Source organism: Aedes aegypti, chromosome 2 (genome assembly GCF_002204515.2).
Source record: "Aedes aegypti strain LVP_AGWG chromosome 2, AaegL5.0 Primary Assembly, whole genome shotgun sequence".
NCBI classification, from domain to species: Eukaryota; Metazoa; Arthropoda; class Insecta; order Diptera; family Culicidae; genus Aedes; species Aedes aegypti.
The window spans coordinates 204,388,515-204,409,895 of record NC_035108.1 but is presented as its reverse complement, the minus strand read 5'-3'; the positions used below and the strand labels follow the sequence as shown (position 1 = coordinate 204,409,895).

The window sequence follows — 21,381 nt, the reverse complement described above, 5'->3', positions numbered from 1 at the left end:
CCCGTGCCTTCCGTGGGCTTCGCCTTGTCTTGTTGTCGCTTCAGTTGCTGGTATTTGGAGCCTCCCTACTTGCTGTGAGCTTGCAGGGTCCCAATCTCCCGTGCCTTCCGTGGGCTTCGCCTTGTCTTGTTGTCACTTCAGTTGCTGGTATTTGGAGCCTCCCTACTTGCTATGAGCTTTCAGGGTCCCAATCTCCCGTGCCTTCCGTAGGCTTCTGCCACGTCATCCTACACCCTCAGCATATCCAGATGATACCTCGCTGCGCCTGATAGTGGCCGTAAGCTTCGACTCCGCGCCGAACCGATTTTTGGTCGTCGAACTCCGGGTCTCAACTCCTCCTATCCAAGACACTATCTGGTATACTGGCGAGTTCCCTGCATCCCGTTTCCAAGAGTACAGGGTACGATTTTTCCCGGATCGCGAACGGCAAACGGTCTACTTCCTGGCGCGACGGAAGCGTTTGATGACCGCAAAGAATCTTCATCATTTGGTGAGAGTCATGGGCTTTGACTCTGAGGTTGTAACCGCATTGCGTGTGTTTTCATCTTCGGTAGGAAGAGCGTGGTCTGCAGCAAAGCTGCGTTCATAGCTGACGGTGTTGTCAAGGTGGAGAGGTAGTCATCTAGAAGTTATTGCTCATCACACCTGACTTGGCTGCCATTTTCCCGATATGGCTCGGATTTTAGGAGCATAGAACTCATTGTTGACAGGCTTTGCCTGTGGACATAGCTTAACCAATGGCGCTTAATCCGCCTTGATATCCTTTGCGTGATAACGGCCTACTTTCCCATCTGCAACGTCTTCTAGCAAGTAGATGTTTTTCCCCAGAACTTGTTTCACCATAGCTGGAACGAACTTTGGGTCCAGCTTCTTGTTTACGTGATCTGCTTTGCAAGATAGCGTGAAGGTGCGTCTCCAAACGATGTCGCCAACCTTGAAATCCACCTGCCGAGTGCGTAGATTGTATCTCTGCTTCATCTTCTCATGGTTTCTCCTTATTCGCTGCAGCACAAACTCCTGGATTCTTTTCACCGTCGATAGACGTATGTCCTGTGCCACCTTTGGGTCTTCCGGTGTATTCATCTTTTCCTGAGTGTACAGGTCTGTGTGGAGTAGAAGGTCTCTTTCGAAGTTTGCGAAATGGGGACTCACTCCCGTCACTTGATGTTTAGCGCTGTTGATTGGGCGGCATCCATTTATTACGTAACGCTAAAATTGGAAATTCTTGACCCCCTCCCCCCCCTCCGTAACGCTTTTTGTATGAAAAATTTCAAATTTTTGTATGAGTCGTAACGCTGTAGCCTACTCCCCCCCTCCCCCTAGAGCGTTACGTAATTTGTGGATGCCGCCTTGCTGCCGTTATGGCAGCCAAATTGTCATCCCATCCTGCGTGATTCTAGTCCAGAAGCGCACGCACACAGGTGATGAGCACCCGGTTTACGCGTTCAGCGTTGTTTACCATCGGCGAATAGAATGCTGTTTTCATATGCGTGATTTTGTGACGAGAGAGGAGAGATTTGAACGCCAAAGACTCAAACTGCCTCCCGTTATCTGAGAGAATGATTCTAGTACGTGAGAACTTTAGAAAGACATGCTGCTCTAGGAACTCTATCATTTTGCCTGAATCGGCCCTGCGCATGGGATGAGCGATGACGTACTTCGTTATCCAATCCACCACAACTAGCAGGACTGTGTTACCTCGCTTCGAGCGGGTCAATGGACCAACAAAATCTACCGACACTAGTTCCCACGGTATTCTGGCAGGTTTCAGACTTCCCATATCCGGCATCATGGTGGAATTTGGCGCTTTGCTTGCTTTGCACACTTCGCAACTTCTGACATACTGTCCAACGTTTTCTCTCATTTTAGGCCAATAGAAGTGGGCTTGAATTTTGTCGAGCGTCTTGTGTAACCCTAGATGTCCAGCAGTTGGCGCATCATGGTAACGTTTTATGATTTCTGCGCGGTTCTTCACCGGCACAACTCGCTTCCATCTGTGTGCAGTCACTCCACCTTCTGAATACAAACAGTTCTTGTAGAGTTCGTTGTCCACTAGCCTAAAATCAGGAAATTCTTCACCTTGCGTTTTTATCTTGTGCAACAGCGCATCGTACCATGAATCCTCAGAGTCCGTCTGCAAATTGAACGTGGTGGCCGCAGCCACTCGCGAGAGCGCATCTGGTACTACGTTGACGCTTCCCTTGCGGTATCTTATTTCATAGTCGAACGCGTTCAATCGAAGAATCCACCTGCTCATAAGTGCCGTTGGGTTTTTCATTGACAGCAGATACGAAAGGGCCGCATGATCGCAGTAAACGACGAATTTTACTATTTCTATATATCCCCTGAATTTTTCCACAGCGCGAATTACCGCTAGGCACTCCCGCTCAGTTACAGAGTATTTTCGCTCCGAGGACGAAAGTTTTTGTGAGAAGTAGCTCACCGGGTGTTCTTCTCCATCTACTTCTTGGGTTAAGACCGCACCGATGGCGATATCACTGGCGTCACATGCTACCGAGAAGGGCTTGTTGTAATCCTGCATGATCAAAACTGGTGCCTATACTAGCGATGCCTTGAGGTTTAGAAATGCTTCTTCTGCCTTGGCCGTCCACCGGAATTTTGTCTTGGTTTTGGTCAATTTAGTTAGTGGTGCTGCGATACGGGAAAACTCTGCGATGAACCTTCTGTACCAGTTGCATAAACCAAGAAACCTTTGTACTTCCTTCCTAGTTGTTGGAGGTGGATACTTCACAATGCAGGTTATTTTGTCCTCGTCAACCTTCCAACCCTCTTCATTCAGGACGTAACCCAAATATTTTATTTCTTCCCTGCAGAATGGTTAGGTTCGCACGCCGCAGCCGAGCTGCTACCTCTGCCAGCATTGCTAAATGTTCGTCGAATGAGCGGGAACAAATGATGATATCGTCCAGGTAATGAAAGACTTGTGGCTCTAGGTCCGCAAATAAATGAGTCATCAACCGCGACACCGCTTGACTGCCGGTGCAGAGTCCAAAGGGAACAACCTTGAATTGGAAGTGTCCTCTCAAAGATACCGTGAATGCTGTCATAGGTCTGGATGCCTCCTCCAGTGGAAGTTGCCAGAAGGCGTCCTTCAAATCAATTGAAGAGATGTAGGCACAGCCACCGAGATTGTTGATGATGGCGGAGATCTGAGGAATCGGGTATCCTTCATTGGTCATGATCGAGTTCAGATGTCGTGCATCTAGGCACACCCTGCAACTACCGTTCTTCTTTCTCACCGCAACAAGCGGATTGTTCCATGGCGAGAACATCGCCTCCTCTATCACATCAAGCGCGAGCATGCGGTCGATTTCCTTGTTGACTTCATCCAGCACGTACTTTGACATTGGATAGTGTCGCTGCTTTTTCAGTTTTGCCTCCGACGTCAATCCGATGCTCGTAAAGTCTGGTTCGACCCAGCTTGCCTTCCTTAGCTGTGGGAAAAGTGGCGATGACCCGATCTAGCGCTTCTTTCTGTTGTGGTGTTAGCTCCTTCATTGGTTCTTCTACTGTGGACTCTACGACTTCCGACGGTTCGATGATCTCGACGTCCGCTTCCTTCAAGGCAAAGCACACAGGTTTAACCCCAAAAGTATTCCAGAAGTTCATGCCGAGCACTACACATTCTGGTAAGGGAGGAGCCAGCAATACTGCGATTGTCTGAATCTGCTTGTTGAATGCTATGGGAAGATAAACGAAGTTTCGTATGTTGTGCGCTGTACCATCGACCGTTTTTATTTGACCCCTAGCTTCGCCTTTCCGTAGTCGTAGCTCTTCGATAATGTTGACCGCGTTACCACCAAACAAGGAACAGCTTGCTCCACTGTCCAGAAGTCCACGTACTTTTTTGCCTAGGATTGATATTTCTGCATGTGGGCGTTCGTCGTCTTCGGGATTGATGATTATGGTGTTGATCATGGTTGGGTTCGGGATTTGTGAGGGATTGTAGAAGTTTTGCGAGGATTTCCTTCCCTTTATAGCTGGTTCCCCGCAGCAGCGTTTCCCAAACCAGTTCGACAAGTGGGACAATTGCGTAGTGAATAACCTTTATGCCCACAACGGTACAGGGTGTCTACTACCTGGAAAAACCTGGAAAACCTGGAATTGTCAGGGAATTTTATTCAACCTGGAAAAAACCTGGAATTCTCAGGGAATTTTGGCTATAATCAGGGAAATTATTTTGCATATGTAATACAAGGTAGAATATGTCCTTTTCGTGACAGAAAATCTTTTCAATCATTAAAATTTTCGGCTGCGCCGCTATCAAAACGCTGCTAGAAATATTAAGTCCTTATTTTTTATTAAGGATTTTTATTTATCCAACATAAAACATAAATTTATGATTGGAAAGGTGGTAAAGACAAGTACAATTCCCATTAACAGTTGGGTGTCGTTCATGAGCATATGAAATTTGGTGGAAAATATTCCAAATTTATTTACAAAAATGTTTTTCGACTATTCTACAACTTCTGGAAAAAAATTCAAGGAATGCTTCAGATATTCTAGTGATTCTTTCTGGAATACCATTACTTCTCTAAGGATGCTGCCAGCATTATTTCAAGGAATGCTTAAATGAATTCCTGCACAAATTTTGTTAAGTAAATTGTAGAGCAACATCATAACCTCCAGTAATTTTCACATAGATTGCACTGAAAAAAAATGACAGCGGTTAGCCTAGGATTTCGTCCAAATGTTTTTCCACTGATTCATTCACCGATTTTTTCAGTTGTTAGTTTAGGAAATTCACCACATATTCCTTCTTTGCACAAACGTTCAATCCATAGTTTCGTTATTTTTGCAAGAAATCCTACAATAATTCTTACGTCGTTTTTTTTTCATTTTTCATATGGATTCTATAGAAAATCATCCACGATTACTTTCAGAAATTGCTCCGAAAATTTCCTCAGGCCTTACTCCGATGAAATCTTTTATGAACTTTTCCAAGAATACCTCAAAAAGTTCGACCTGGAATTCCTCATTAAGTTTCTCCAGAAATTTCTATCAGAATATCTCCATATCAGCATTTCGTCAAAATGTTATTGCGGTGGTTCAAACTTTGATCTAACAATTATAATTATAAATAATATTCCAAACTCCTTGGATTCTTCAATACTTCATTCAAGGTTCCACATAAGATAGCTATTCTAACAGGTTTTTCTTTCATACCTATATTTCTATTTGTATTAGGGAGTCTCTTCGAATTTCTTGTAGGACAATATTCAGAGATACGGTTTTTTTTTCAGCTAAGCTTTTTACCTAAGAAGAATTTCATCAAGAATGCAGAAGTTATTTCAGAGATCCTCGTAGGAATTCATCAAGGCATATTAGAACTCACACAGAAATTTTCTTTAGAAATTCCACGCGGATTTTTCTCTAAATTTCTTTCGTTGTAGGTTATGGCCTTCAGTCTATTGTACTCAAAAACGGATTTTAAGTTTAAGTTAAGAGCATAATAGACTGAAGGCCATAACCTACAACATAATCATCACAGTCATATCCCCGAGTAAATTTCTTTCTAAATCCTTGACATTTTTCTCTAGAAGAACGACTAGTTTTTTTTTAATTTCTTTGGAAAATTAAAAAAAATACAGAAATTTCTTGAAGGTATCAAAAACTAAATCCTTGGAAGAATGTCTTATAAAGTTCTTGAAAAATCACAAAATAAACTGAAGAGATCGTTGGAGTAATATATGAAATAAATCTACGATAAATCGAGCATTAATACTTGTCATAATGTCAAGGGACTCCGACAAGTCTTAGAATTATCCTTAGAGAAATGTCTGCTCAAATGAGGAACAAAAATTTCATGACGTGGTTCATGGTGTTTTTTTATGTCCATAATCGTCTCATCTCTATTTGTTTTTTTTTTTTTCATGCGAGAGGTATTTAAAATTCTTATTTCTAAGACTATCAAACGCTACCAGACCCGATATAATCTTGGATACAAAATGCCCTCCAAAGAAATTTGGTGTTCCACTAATGTCCAACAGATCAAACCAGTTCTCCTTTGATCGCCAGGTTGTTGCTGATGGTGTTCTTGCAGCTCATGTTCCTGTTGATGTTGACTGCGATGTGGTCTTTCCTCCCTGTTATATTGTCGAAGTTTCAGCGCATTCACTTGCTCCGTCAGTTCCAGAATTCGCTGCTGCCAGTTGTCCTTTTCTGCTGCGGATTGCGTTTCCGTTGACTTCTTTTGACTCTCGCTGACGTTCGCGTGTTTACTTGTGTGGGCTTGTGGTTGACAGCTGCAAGCTTCTAGAGGACTCAAATCCTCTTCTGAATTCAGCGCGTGCACTCGCCCGAACCGCGGATTTCCTCGATTTAACGGCGTTGGACGATTCGCTGGCGTAGCTAAGTTCGGTTCTAGCAGGCTGCTCTGCGGAAATGGAACTCGTTTCTGTCGGTTTAATAGCATGCGTGTTTCATCATAGCTGCTACACACTTCCACCATGTCTTGCAGCGAGTCCGGTCTCGCTGCCGTAACAATCGTTGCATAGTCCGCATTCATGTTTTTCTTCACAATGAAGAATTTTTCTTGTTCGCTCATTGGTGGTTGTACGAAGCGGAATAATGCGGATACCGTACCGCAAACCGTTTTAACAGTCTGGGAAATGGTAATTGGACAAATAACAATGTGGGGAATAGGCTGTTAAGTTATGTTACCATATCAAAATGGCGAATTCCTCGAACAAAATTTTTCGAAGACTGTTTGCCGAACTGTGCATATATTGTACATTCTTTGCCAAATCCACTGTATGGCTAACAGTTTACAAACAATTAAACCATAACATTCTAATGAAAAGGAATAATGTATGTGTAATTGTTGGTTTATTGTTCTTTGTTGTATTTGAACCATACACTGGGTTATCCAGATACATTTATACCATTAGAGAATTTGCTATTAAAATATTGTAGATGAGACATTGAAACAAGTAATGTGTAGAAAAACTCACTTCAAATAAAAAAAATGAGTATATTTAATTCTATATTCGAGAATGTATGGCTTTAAGTTACACTTTTTTAAGGTTAAAGAAAATTTAGACTACACATAGTACTTATTTCATTGTGCGTTTTAAATTAATTGCTCAACACACTTTTATTTTATTCCCCGAAATATAAACACTATAAATACACCAAAACTCTTGACAATCAGTCTGTCCAGTAGCTTCACGCCGTCCTTGCACAAAATAAAACACTTCGTATAAGTATCCATCCAGAAGCTGCAAACCGAATGATCCCTGGTTGCGGAGACTGAAATGTATCACTTATCGGTCCTTTTCCAGTTTCCATTCAAATTTGTAGCTTACCTAGGCGGCGAATGGAACTGTCCATATTTCGGTCTTTTATCCTGTCGAGTCGTCTATGCAGATTTGTAGACGAAAACGTTGTTTGTATCGTTCCGTGGCGGCTGCTTTGGATGTTTTGCCGGTTGATTTTCCAGCTGCTTTCTTGTTCAGCGGCAGCATCTCAAACCCTTTGGAAAAGGAAATTTAGTCACACTGTACATCGATTTGGAACAGGTTACTTACCAGCAGCAATCCTGGATCCGGTACCGGATGATGCGAATAATGCCATAGATTTGGTCGCACAAAACTAGCAGCAACTGGAGATGAAAATTTTGTGGCCGTCGCACCAAGGAGATTTTGTTTTTGTTTTTGGCAGACTTAGGAACACGCTAAAAAAAACACCACGCAGGTGTAGTTTTTAAATTTAGAAAACATAATTTTTTAAACACCTTTACTGGACAAGATTGACAAAACAATGTTTGTGTTTATTTCACATGTTTTCCACAGTAAAAAAAAAACAATAATAAAGAATTGTTTACTTTTTATGCACTTGCTCGGTCAAGTTATTTGGAAAAATCATTGAATACGTTTATACACCACTATTTGATTTTTTGTAAGCGTGTATGATAAACGTTGCTCGTAACGGTTTCCTGTAATGTATTCAATAGGGCGATATTCAAAACTGAAAAGGCAATAGATGGCTCTTTTTCAGTGGTAGTAAAAACAAAATCCTGAAGCAAAGAAAGCTCTACGGAAGATGAACTAAACACAACAGTTATGTATTCACTTTCCACTTGATTTCTAATCACTACTTTTTTGATCCAGTTTTCAAATTGCAAGTAATTTACGTTTTTCATTATTTTCCATACGTTTTGACAGTTCTCCGACTACCATTCTTCCATGCGCTTGTGTTGAAAGTTTGAAAAATTTGAGAATCCAGCGTAGCGTGATCAGTGGGAGGAATACAAACAACAGTGTCGTCGCTCAGCGGCCGGTAAGAGAAACTGAATGTTCGAAAGGTTGTTGCCTGTACTTTTTGCCGCTGGCGCCAACTGTTAGCGATTAAGAACGAAATAAACAGTCGTTACCCTATTGGTAATATATGGTAAAAAAATACATGTGTAAGTGATTTGCGTGAGAAGCAGCGCAAACAATTCGGCAAATGGTGGCCTTATAGCTCCACCGTTTCTCACTAGTCTTAACCCCTATATAATTCAACCGTTTCCGTCCATTTTGACATAACGTCGCCATTTGATATAGATTACTCAAACCATTTTTAACAATCCAAAGCTTTGAATTTATTATTGTCCAACATGAAAGCTACTGTTTGTGAAACATTGACCTTAACAGATACAAGAAAATTACTGTTTTGAATGTACGACAAACTGTGTTTTTCTATGCGGGTTGAGACCTCTCCCTGGGTCTTGCCGATCTTGCGTGTGTTGTTCTCGTTGTAGCAGCTGTATAAGCAGTTCATCTCTCAAGCGATCGGTTGTGCTATCGTGAGCTGTTTCTGGTCTCGCTGGATGGTACGCTGGAGGAGGTGTGCCTCTCGGTTGCGATGAATTTCGCCCCGGTAGCGAGAGATTGCCGGGTCTAATCGGCGAGCTCGTCGCACGGATGAAATCGTTGTTCAGCCCTTCATTGCTTTGCCTGGTTGCAACACCTGTTTGCGCTGCTGACTTCTGTGGTTCGTTGATTCGACGCTGGTTTTGTTCTCTTTCCGGCGATAGAAGAGTGTTGTAGTGCTGTTGATATTCTAGCGATCCCGCTCCTTCCGGTGGCGGTAACACTTGTTGACTACTCTCGCTGATCAGCGGATCACCAAGTCTGTCACTGATGTCTTCTATTAAGAACTTCACTTGCATTGACACCGACGCGTGCATATCGATCAGGTCTACCGGAGGTTTTACGATTGACAGACGATCTCGATAATGGATCATACGAGATCGAGACTGAATTAGAAAATCTGTGTTACGTCTTTTGAGTGCCGTTTCAATCATTGGAATCAGTAGTCTGACTTGCTGTTCACAACGATGAATGTTCACATCTGCCGGCATTGCATGCTCGGATGAAGTGTATTTTACATTTTCGGCAAACTCTTTTTGAATCAGCGCTCTAAGCTGCGTTCCTTTGATTCTGCGTGTGGCAGAAGTAGGTTGGTTGCATCTGCGCAGAGCCAACTCGTAATTTAGTTCCTCATCACTGAGGTACAAAGGATCCATACTGTCTAAAGGATCTTCAACACGAAAATATAGCCAAATGGACAAAACTAAAATCCCCACAAATTCTTAAATGTTATTATGTAAGCTGATAATACTACGGGTTCGTTTTGGTTGGGCGCCAATGTTAGGTTTGACCTAGCGAGACTGAAGCTTGGTCGGACCGGCTAATAAACTGGACACCTCAAAAATCGGATTACATCGTACGCAAACTTTATTTAGCTTCTCCCATCTTCCAGCCTACCTTCTGACTACCCTAACTAGGCCCTAATTCTGGCTCAATCTTTCTTATCTCTTACAATTTTCTTTTACTCACGGTTCATCACTAGGGTGCACCCTTTCTTCTTCTGGGCTTACGCCCGGGAAATCCAATCGGCCGAACGTTGACGGAAGGGCAGCATGATGGAGCGCCGAGGCATTGCACTCCTCGTGTCACACTGAACGCTCGTCGACCGCGCTGGCTCTTGGCTTGCTCACTGTGCGAGGACAAACGGCTGTCAACCCTATGCTGGTGAGCTTACCCTATATGGATGGCTGCTTTCCCCGACAGTCGACTACTGCAACCTTCCGCAACCGGACTGCACGCACATGATGCTGTTTTTTGTCACCGGGGAACCCAGCCGAATGGATCTGACGTGTGTGGGCCTGCCAGTGACCGCGTTCGTCAACGCCGATGTCGCTCCGTCGCTTCTACGGCCACGCTCGGATGCCGCCCGTCTTCCAAGCACTTGGTTCCTCCGTGCGGACCCGCTGACTGCACACTAAGCCGACAAAAGGATAAGAGAAAAAAGCCTGCTTTTGCAGGCTTTTTTGATCGTGTTGTTTTGGGCTCGCGCTGGTTCTTTCTTACGGTCTCAGTGTTCCTGGCTTGTTTTTCCTTCCGTCCAGCGTGGCGGAAATCTCTGATGAGGCGGTTCTTTTGCGCCGATCTTAAACCGTCGAGATCGTTCGGATGCACGGCTCGAGGAGAATGCCTACTTGTTCAGTCTCGGCACCATGGATGTCGGGGCTCGTGTTGGCGATTCGGACAAGACCGCGTGCAGCCACTTACGTTTTTCTCCGCTTTCCGTTGCGAACCACGCGGTGTGGAAATTGTGTTTTTCAACCGCCAACGACGCTCTCTACCCGCACCGAACCGTCTACTCCGAGGGTCTGAGACTTTGTGCCAGTGATTCAGTCGGTTTCTTCGTGCTCCTTTTGTTTAGCGATGTGTGCGTGCCAGTCTTCCGGAAACAGTTTTAACTGTCATCCGATTGACAGTTGTGACATCTCCTTTTTCGCCTTATTCTGTTTCGTGCCCATGCAGCATTTCGTTTGGTTGAACACTCTTAAATTTATTCACTTATCCTCGCTCTTCGTTTGCATACTAAATTTGAAGTGGTAATCTTGCCCAATCAAAATTCAACGTGAAGTTTAACGAAATAATAATCGAACGCTACATAAAATCGAAAAATAAAGCTAAAAGCATTATTTTTACATCATCTGAAAGCTTTTTATCCTGGTTTTGTGGAAAAAATATGAAAACTACAAAAACTTACATTTTTGTATTTATTATCGCTTGTGCCACTATAGGAACACATGTGCCTATAGTAGCACTATCCTCACGGCGTAGGCAAAATACTAATTGAACCCGTATTTTTACAAAACTTTCATATTTTTCCTTCAAATTGTGGATCAGAAGCTTTCGATTAACACAAAAAAATCTTATTTCACCAATTATTATGTTTAATATAAAATAGTTTCTCTTAGTAGTGCTACTATAGGAACAATAGGTTAACTATACTGCCCATAAACGCATAATTGTCCCATGTGAATAGGAAATCCAGCAAACATGGGACTTACATGCATTTATGGGCAGTATAGGTGCAAGGGAGCTTAATTTTACGCAAAACTATTTATTTCGATCATTTTTTGAACAAAGTCCAGCTGCGTTCCAATGATACTTACACTGAGGAAAGCAAACGTAAGACTGTCATAAGATTTGCTTATGGAATTACGACACAAGAAAAATCTTTGAAATTCATAAGATCATCGTATGGTTTTCGGCAGATGTTGTTTCCATAATACACCTCGAAGGAATTTCGTAAGATGATCTTATGAACCATCATTGACTTGATAACAAAATCCATAGATAGTCTTATGAATTCCGTTCTGAACCATTCTTGGTTCCATAAGACTGTCTTGTGTAATTTGAGCTTTAGATTATAAATTTCAATGAATGAATAATACTAATCCGCGTTGAAAAATAGGTTAACCAACTTGGGAAAATCAAATTTTCATCCATTTTGTCACGCCGCAATTCGATCAAATTTACTTTACTGTAAGCATTAGAATCGATTTGCGATACGTTAAAATGGATGAAAATTCGATTTTCTCTAGTTGGCTAATCTATTTTGAACGCAAAGAAGTATATCATAGCAGCGAAACATTATTGAGAAAAGTTGTGAAGAACGCCTGAATTGTTGCGGCTTTACGTTAGGGGCGGATTAATGGATGAGGGGGGGTTTGTGATTTCTTACGCGTCATACAAATTGTTTTGAATTTTCATTCACAAATCTTATTGTTTGAATCCAATTCCTTAATCTGTTCGAAAGAAAGTGTTAGTTACGGCGGAATTGATGATAAATAGAAAATATTTACCCTTTGATGCATTAGAAACGGAGTCAGCCAGTGACAAATCAGCAAACACGTCCATTTCGGAAGCCATATTGAATTTCTGATAGTGAAATGAGAACAACCTCACGTGGTTCTTCGCAATGATGAGCAATGGGATTCATAAGCGTTCTTATGACATTGACAATTGATTGTTATGAAAAAATTACACTTGTCTTATGAATCTCAATCTCGTCGAATGAAATACACAAGTGTCTTATGAACCAACAAAAAAATAATCAAAAGCGCGTTCATTAGTGTGATCTTATGAAAATCATGCGAGATTTTTGCCTCAGTGTAGAAAAATAGCACCTGACCTTCATATCAAAAAACATTTAGCAAAAAGGTCGTAAAAAGCCACTAGTGCGACTATAGGGGACTGTCTACTAAGGGAACACTGACCCTAGTAATCCGGTGATTTTTTTAATCCTTGAGTTTGCCATATGACTTTATGCCAAATTACATTGGGTCAAATGAACCCTCTCCAAAACATTTCATCATTTTACAAAAAAAATTAAAGCATATATGCAGTGGTGCATTTTGGAGAATGTGTCACAGAATCATGTGGAATCTATTCATATATCATATCTACGAATGAAAAAATGACGACCTAAATGATTTTTCTTCTTTGCAGGAAATCTGGAACGCGAATATGGTTAAGATGGAATACCAAGAAGACGTAAACAACTCGAATGTATCAGGAAGCTCGTACAATAATATTGGAAACATTTTATCGAATCTAGAACTGATAGGCAACAATAGTAATTATGAGCAAAATTATGACATTGTACCACCTGCCACAGCTGGAGACCAGCAACAGCAGCAAACTACTCAGTCTGCAAGTCAGGTGCAGCAGGTTCCTCCCAAGAATAACTATCACAAGCAGCAGCAGCAGCATGTTCACCAGCAGCAACAACAACAGCAACAGCAGCAATCTTCGAGTATGTTGAGTGTGGACAACCCGATGGTCAGCCAACATCATCAACAACAGCAACAACAATATTTCCAAGAACATCACCCTCATGCACCTGGTCATCATCCTCATCAGCAACCCCATCATGCATTACATCATCAGCAGCAGCCTCTTCATCCGGCGCATCACGGGCAGTTGCACAGTCACCATGCCCAGCAACAAACGCCCAGTCCACATCATCACCCGCCTCATATGCAGCAGCTTCAGGGAACCCCACAACAGCAACAACAACAACAGCTGCAGCATCAGTACAATGCACATCTTCCACATCACCAACAGCATCCTCACCATCATCCGCATGCTCCTGGACCACCCGGTGCTCACCACGGAACGGCTGGGCCATCTTCTGCCTCGGGACATCCCCATCAGATATCGCAACAGCAGCCTCCAGGTATCAGCTACCCCAATCAACATCCACAGCAGCAGCAGCAACAACAACAACAGCAGCAGCAAGCACAACAGCAACAGCAGGATCACACCCTAACAGACATATCGAAAACCAACAATCTTCAATTCGTGGACAGCTTTACAGAATCCATCGATTACCTGCAGCAGTCGTTTCAGTACGTGTAGTAAGTAGGTGGAACCAAGTTTTAGCACTCATTTCACTTGACTCAGACGTCACACACATTACCATTATTATTGTGTGTGTAGTTGTAGTACATTCTCGTATGATTGTGGTTCATATGTGTTGCGAGCCCTTAGAACAAGGCTCGAGAGTCTCATTATATGTTGAGACCTTATTCCAAGATTAAGATTAAGACCCATTTGTGCTTTTAATTCTCAGTTCGCACTTATACTTAAAACTGTCTTCGTCTTCCTATCTCGGTTGAATGACGAGAGCTTGAGAGCTTTCTTAGAATGACGCGACTTGTGCTCTCAAAAACGCGAATATAAAACAAGGCGGCCATCTTTCGATTCAAACAACTTTGCCCTTAAGAGCACTACATTTTTCGGATAAAGTGTTCAGTATTGAACTTACTATTAGCAAGATTGAGAGAGGGCCTGTTTTTTTTTTTTTTTAAGACTTGGTTACTATTTCAATGCGAATTCTTGAGGTTTCATAGATTCCTACGCGGCTATTCCTAGATTCTTCAGGTATTCCATAACACAGATTCCTCGAGGAAAAGCTTCAAGAATTCTCCAAGGAGTTGTTCATGAATACACCCAGATACTTCTCCAGAGATCCCTGTGGAAATTTCACCGAAAATTCCTACAGCTATTCTTTTGGAAATTCCCATACAGATATTTTTTTTACATACGATATAGATATTTCTACAATTAAGAGTAATTCGATGGATGAAGAAACATGCATAATTTGCCAAAAAAAACTCCCTAAAATAAATTCTCTAGAAAATTTCCAACGCTGAACCAGTAATTTCCACTGGGAATACTCAGAACATTTTTCAAGAATTCCCTTCAGAAATGTTTGCAAGAATTCTATCAATTTCTTCAGTTCTGATTCTAGGATATCTTCCAATAAATCCTACAGGAATTTTTCTAGGAAAATTTACATGTTTAGGAATCCTACGAGAAAGGCCCAAAAACTTCATGCGCTGATTGTTTAGTTTTTTTTTTTCACTGCAGCGATTATTCCACGAAACTGTTCCATGAATTCCTCAATATGTTTAAACATGGATTCATCATGCAGTTTTTTTACCAGTATTTCATTTGGAGATCTTTTCTGCAGTCTTTTCCAATGATTTATCGAGTGATTTTTCAAGGAATGGTTTTTTAACGAAAATATTCTAATAATAAGGGATGATTTCCTCCGGATATTGTTTAACATTTCAGTCGTCACGCTGTTGTATTTTGTACAACGCTGCTGAAAAAAGCTCGCTTTTCGTTCACAACAGCAGCGTGGTGGTTCTGACGGTGGCAAACCGCGCGACGAAAAGAAAGGTTAAGGTTTGTTTTGTTGTTTTTTTTTCAATTACACAGCGGAACGAAAATGGCATGTATGCTTGTCTCGAAGATCATATTATGAGTATCCTGTAAATTTGGGGATACTGAATCCCATTGCCGTCATCAGAAATGTTTCAACACGTCACAATGTTGTGCTACATTGTCGTATTTGTATGAAATACTGGTTTAATTGATGTTTAAATGGAATTTAAGCTATGATTCATTAGTATTTTTTGAAATTCAATGACATAGTTTGATTAAAATTCCCCGATTTGATATCGTTTTGATCGAATATTTGGACAGAATTGCAGCCTCCATTCAAAATTCGTCGATTCCTTCTTATAGATAGATGCAATACTTGTCCAAATCATCAAAAAGTACCTTTTTAATTACGAAAGCATTTCAAACTTCGTTGATATGTATTCTTGAGGACCTAAAAAGTGGTTTCTGTTGTAAATTAAGAACATAAATCAGCATACATGTTGATAAACTGGCATGCAAGTCGACTGAAATCAATAAATAACGAATTTTCAATATATAATAGATATCTTAAAAACCAGACGTGTTATAACATTTTCTTTCCCTTGACAATTTTCTGGAAAAATTCTTTAAAAAAATCACCGGATAAATTCTTTGGACTTCGAGAAATGTCTCACAAAATCTGTAGAAGAATTTCTCATAGAATTTCGAGAGAAATATCTGGAGTGATTTCTGGATTAGATAAATTACGGATGGAATACTTGAAGAAGTCCTAAACGGGAATCTTGGGAGAAATCCTAGCCTAGGGATTGTTATGAAAGAATCACTGGATTTTTTTTTTTTTTTGTTATTATTGAGTAACTTTTGGAAGAATTCCTGAAGGAGTATATAATCCGGTATCAGAAGGCCGGCTCCAAAGGTCCTGGTTGGATTCTTCAAGGTATTATGAACGAAAATCTTTAAGAAGTCCATGAAATGGGTCTACCTCGTTTGGCATATTTTGAAAAATAATATATTGCAGTTGTAGTGGTACAGTAATATCCGGGACCATAAGATACGTCACAAAATATCATGTTCCTTCTGTTTTTTAATTAATATGGCATAGGGTAAGAGCACCGGTTTTGGCCATCCTAAGAGAAAATATCAATAAAAATGAAATGGGAAGCCCTATTTATACTACAAATATGACAAATGCAAACTTTCAATCCATATTATGTACGTAAAATGTCGGATCTGAGCTAAAACCATTTTTTCGCTTTGAAAATCTCGTTGGTCAATATAGGCCACCAGCACCAGTTTCGGCCAGAGATTTAATTTCGGTTCCTAAATTGGTCATTCACACTGATTTCTTATAATAACGGCCAAATTAAGAGTACACTGGCCAAATTAGGTGTATGGGAGTTAAAATTATAAGGAAAATGAATTGTTTTTCATATGTTTCGAATCAATTCGGACGAGTAAATGAACGTTTCTCTATCATGTGAACGTTATCTACTGAACACAAAAGGACTATGTAAAACGGTGTATAATCCACTATGGCTACAACTGGCGTATGGCCAAACCCGGTGCTTCTACCATATATTAGGCGTTGTAGCGTTGTATACATTTTGTTTTTCTTAATATTCCTGACATAGTGTCCTCGGAAGTCATGCATGATACAATTCCAAAAGAGCTTTATTGGATATTGGTTTCCTTAAAAATGAAAATAAGAAGTATGTCCTATTCATAACTGAAAATGGAATGTACGATCGCGAGCTATGAAAATTCCTTTGCTTAATAGAGGGAGTTTGTTTCCATTTTTTATTTGCGATTATGCCAAATTGCCCTTATTACCGTTATACCAAACGAAACATACAGTCGGGGTTGACCCCATGAAAAATCCTTTGAATTACTTAAAAGTAATTTGTTGGGAAATTTTGAGCAAATACCTGAATTTTGATGTAAGTACTAAGACCAGGTGAGCCTGGTCGGATTAACTGAGGAATCCTTATTAATAGTGTTGCATTGTTCCTGTTTGGTCCCATTTCTGGCATGAAAATAGGGATTTGAGCGAATCGCTTTTCAACCAAGATGCAAACAGCTCCAAAGGTAGTAACAGAGATTCTTGCGCGACATTAAAATTTTCAGGAATTTCTTCTCACATTCATCGAGGAGAAGCTTCTGGAATTCTTCTAGTGATGTCTCAAGATATTTTCAGCATACTTTCACGGATTCTCACCAGAAATTCATCCAGCGAATTTACTCCAAAAATCCTGTAGCACTCCCAACAGTAATTTCCATAGGGATTACTTTAATTTTTTCCAGATACTACCTAGATTTTTTTTCTAGAGATTTTTTCAGTTCTTCTTCCACCGATTTCTTATTAGGAGATATCATTCTCATTTCGCATTAGGAGATTTATACTACGTTCAGACTAGAGCTGACATTACGTAATATAGGCTCTCTTGATATCAGAAACCATGCATCTAGTTTGCACTAGAAATAAGAGGTATGACGTTTGATATCAAGATAGTTCATATTACGTAATATCAGCTCTAGTCTGAACGTATTATTACCAAAGACTTTTTCAGGTGTTCTTCCAAATAAATTCACAAAGGTTTATTCCAGAGTTTTTTTTTTTCATAAGAGTGCTTAAAATATATCTGCTTTTAGGTTTTGAGCGTGCTGATGACGAACTTGCGACCGCTCATTCAAGGATGGATTACCAACTAGTGAGCTCGTGTTATGCTTCTGATGAACATTTTTATCGTGACAATTTTACGCGTTTGTAATTGTTACACAAAGTTTGTATGGTCTGCCAATACAAGCGTCGGCATAATCCCTTCTTTATTTTTTACATAACATTAAAACAAATACTCCTGATTCTGTTTTTGCACGATTTTTTTACACGGTCGTGTAAAAAAAGTTTCCATACATTTTGTTTTTGCCAAAACCTTATGTTTGCATGAAACGTCCAGAAATGGTGTTACTTTTTTTGCATGGTTTTTGAAATTTTGAACTGAAAACGGTACGCATCCCCCGTGCAAAAACAGAATCGGGTGTATACTATTCTATTTATGTGTTTTTCGAAATCACCTAAAATAACCTTTGAATAGTTCGACACTCCTTGTGCTAGCATACTATATGGTTACAAAGGTTTTTTTTCTCATTTGAGCTTGCACGCGTTCTGAGTTCAATCTAATGGGGATTTCGCGTTGTCGGATGTGGTATTTTGCTTTTGTGAAATGACGTGCACAAGGATGAATGATCAATTTGGTGAGCTCGTTTCATGCTTCTATTTTAAATGTACAATACATTATGAAACGTTATTTTATTATTACAACGGTGGGAATGTTACTTAAATTAATTGATTCAATAAAATATGAATAGTTCGTCACTGTAAGTGGCGACATAAACTCTAGCACATTAACATTACAATCCCCATACCTTTCCATTTAGCTTATTTTTCTCATTATAAAAAAAAACTTTGAATAGTTCGACGCTAAACGTGTTGACTTGCCGTATCGCATCAATTACCAAAATGAATCATGATAATGCAGCTATGATCCTTCTCCACTAACAAAACTCCTTCCCATGCCAACAATGGAGATGCAGAGGTGATCTCAGTCTTTAGTAACAATGAATGTCTCACTAACATTTCTTCCCTTCCCCGATGACCTTAAGGACGTGGCCGGTGCCGTTATTGACTTTTTCATGTTTGGAGTTCTCGAAAGTGTACATTGGTTTGTTATTTTTTATTAGGTAATTTTTGAACAGTCCCCATTGACAAACTCCTTCCTATGACAAACATGGAGATTCAAAGGTGATCTCGGTTCTATTAACAATGAATGTCGTAATCTTTCCTCTTCCCGTTAAACGCTCTCCAACGCAACTACCGATAGTAATTACCACAGGGATTATTATGAAAATTTTCTCTGAGATCATCCCAAGACCCTTCCACCGATTTATCTAGTTGTTTCTTAGGAGATCTTCCAAAGACTCCTACATGAGTTCTTCCAAGAAAAACCCACAATGATTCACTCCACAGTTGTAAAGAAATTCCTCCAGGAGTTCCTATACCAATTCTCCAGTTTTTTATTTCAAACATTTAGATAAGGATTCTTTCAAAAAAATCATCCACGAATACTCATAGGAATTACGTAGAAAGCTCCTCTGCGGATTATTACAGGATATCTGTTAAGATGTTCTTTTTTTTGGATATTTTTTATTTTTTAGCATTTCATCCAGGGATTTCTCTTAAAGTTTTCACAAACATAAAATCACAGACAAACAGACGTAACAGTTAGAACAAATTTCTTCAAATTCCATCGCCCAGTTTACACCATCATCATCTGGTGAGCATGTTACACGAAAAGGTGTTTCGTGCAACAAGACCGGCAGATGGCGGTAGTGTGAAACGTCAAACGCGAAGAAAAACGATGCGCGCGTCTCTGGGTGTGAGATTTGTAACATAGCGAATTTAAAATGATTGTTAAATGAGTGGTCGATGGAAATTTCGTCAGTGTTACGTCTGTTTGTCTGTGATAAAATCTTCATGGATTCTACTAAAGTTAATGTTTTATTTTATACCAGTACATACTACAGCAATTATTCTAGTTATTCCTTGTATCAGTACTACACTTTTTTTAAGGATTCATTTCTCATTTTCTCAATAATTATCATAAATCACTTTATGTAGATAATTCTCAGAGACTTCCTCAAGATTCCAGAAGTTCTTTCGGAGATCTTCGCAAGAGTTCATCAGGCATTTGTATAGAAAATTTCACCGGACACCAGAGATTACTGAATTATTTTCTTTAGGAATACCTTTCCTTTTTTAATTTCTCCAGTATTTTTTAAAAACTTTCCGCCATGAGCACAAGCAATATCTTAGTCTGAACAGTTGTAAGTCTATCTCTGACTTCTCATGCAACTAGGCACATTGTACTAATCCATACTAGCCGAATCCAATGAATTCTCGCGGAACATTACTAAAGGACCTATGTACAAATGAGAGATTCTCTCCTCTCTCGTTCTCTTTCGATTATAACAGTGAAATACTAAAGATTTTGGGAAGTTTTTCACTATAGATCGAAAGTCAATTTCCTTCACTAGCGTTTCATACAAAAAACGCAACAGTTGTGACTCAGTTATTAATGAAAGAGAAAGTAAACAAAGAGAGCCTCTCAATGTTAGATAGGTCCTTTAGTAATGTTCCGCGAGAATTGACAATTGAGTCTATAAATAGCTGTTCTGCAAGCCAGAGGACCCATCATACGAGAATGAGTAACTACAACACGCACAGATACGCGACAAGCCATGTCTACAAACCCATCACCCGTACTATCTCCAGTATCGTCTTAAAACGTCATTAGTTAAAAGAAGCAGCAGATATACTCGCGAGTTTGGTTTTATATTGTCATGTATTCATCAACTTCTTCTAGCAAGTAAGTCTGCGATAAAAAGAAAATCGCGATCGCAAAACGGCAAGAACACATCATAAGATTTCATCGTCCCATTTTAATCCCACGACCCAATCTCTCATTCATGACCCATCAATTGCATAATTTTACACAATCATCGAACACATAGTGCACATAACACAACATTTCTCAACAAAAAGTGCGTTAGTTTAAATGGAGATCCGCACAGGAAATGAAACGGTGTGCGGTAGGCACCGGATTGAACATGAAACAGAAAATATATTATTTCAACTTAGAGCAAGATAACTTTTATGTGTAGGAGAGACGAATCAAACGATTGCATTGCAAAAAAGCGTGATTGTGACAAAGTGAAACAATAGAGATTTATAGCAGTATGAACGAGTATTATAAGAGAATGTGCGTGAAAGTAAATTTTAAAGACTTTCAAGAAGAAGAATATTTAGTTTTCGCTGTTTTCTTAAAACAATACATTTAAGAGAAAACAAAAAATGTAGAAATACATGAAAAATTTTTCAGTGGATGGATAGGAGAAGCAGCAAAGTGGTAACTTTGCTATCCCGAAAGTACAGAAAAGAAAGCATTGTAATTAGTATATTATTATGTAAGTGTTACACAGAGAAGAGAATAATCTTTGTATTAGAAGAGAACCACAATTTAACTGTGGTAGGAGGCACACTTGCATGCAAAAAAAGAAAGAGAGAGAGAGAGAAAAAAGTATGTTTAGCCAGAGAGACGTAATATATATTTAAAGCGGAATCCGTGCGCACTATGAATGGCGAAAGATTTTATTGTGAAAGTGCTGGTGGTGTACCATTATAGTCAGCATTTGAAAAGGAAATGTACATCTCAAATTTTTACTATTGTATCTCACAAATAGAATAATACTGATGATTTTTTTTGCATAGACAAGCGTGAGTGAA

The 21,381-nt window shown here is 40.0% G+C and overlaps 1 protein-coding gene and 1 long non-coding RNA gene across 2 annotated transcripts in view; one reads left to right on the top strand and one right to left on the bottom strand.

Moving 5' to 3' along the window:
- Positions 1–14,177, top strand: part of LOC5575915 — a 60,549-nt gene extending 46,372 nt beyond the window's left edge. The window contains exon 12 of the mRNA XM_021843763.1: positions 12,816–14,177. Within this exon, the coding sequence (XP_021699455.1) occupies positions 12,816–13,727 (912 nt within the window). The 3' untranslated portion in view covers positions 13,728–14,177. The remainder of the gene's footprint in view (positions 1–12,815) is intronic.
- LOC110676322 lies at positions 7,080–7,951 on the bottom strand. The gene is made up of 3 exons (XR_002500271.1): positions 7,551–7,951; positions 7,329–7,495; positions 7,080–7,272 (listed from the first exon to the last, which is right to left on the bottom strand). It is a non-coding gene; the product is annotated as an uncharacterized LOC110676322 (long non-coding RNA).
- Positions 14,178–21,381: the final 7,204 nt, after the last annotated feature.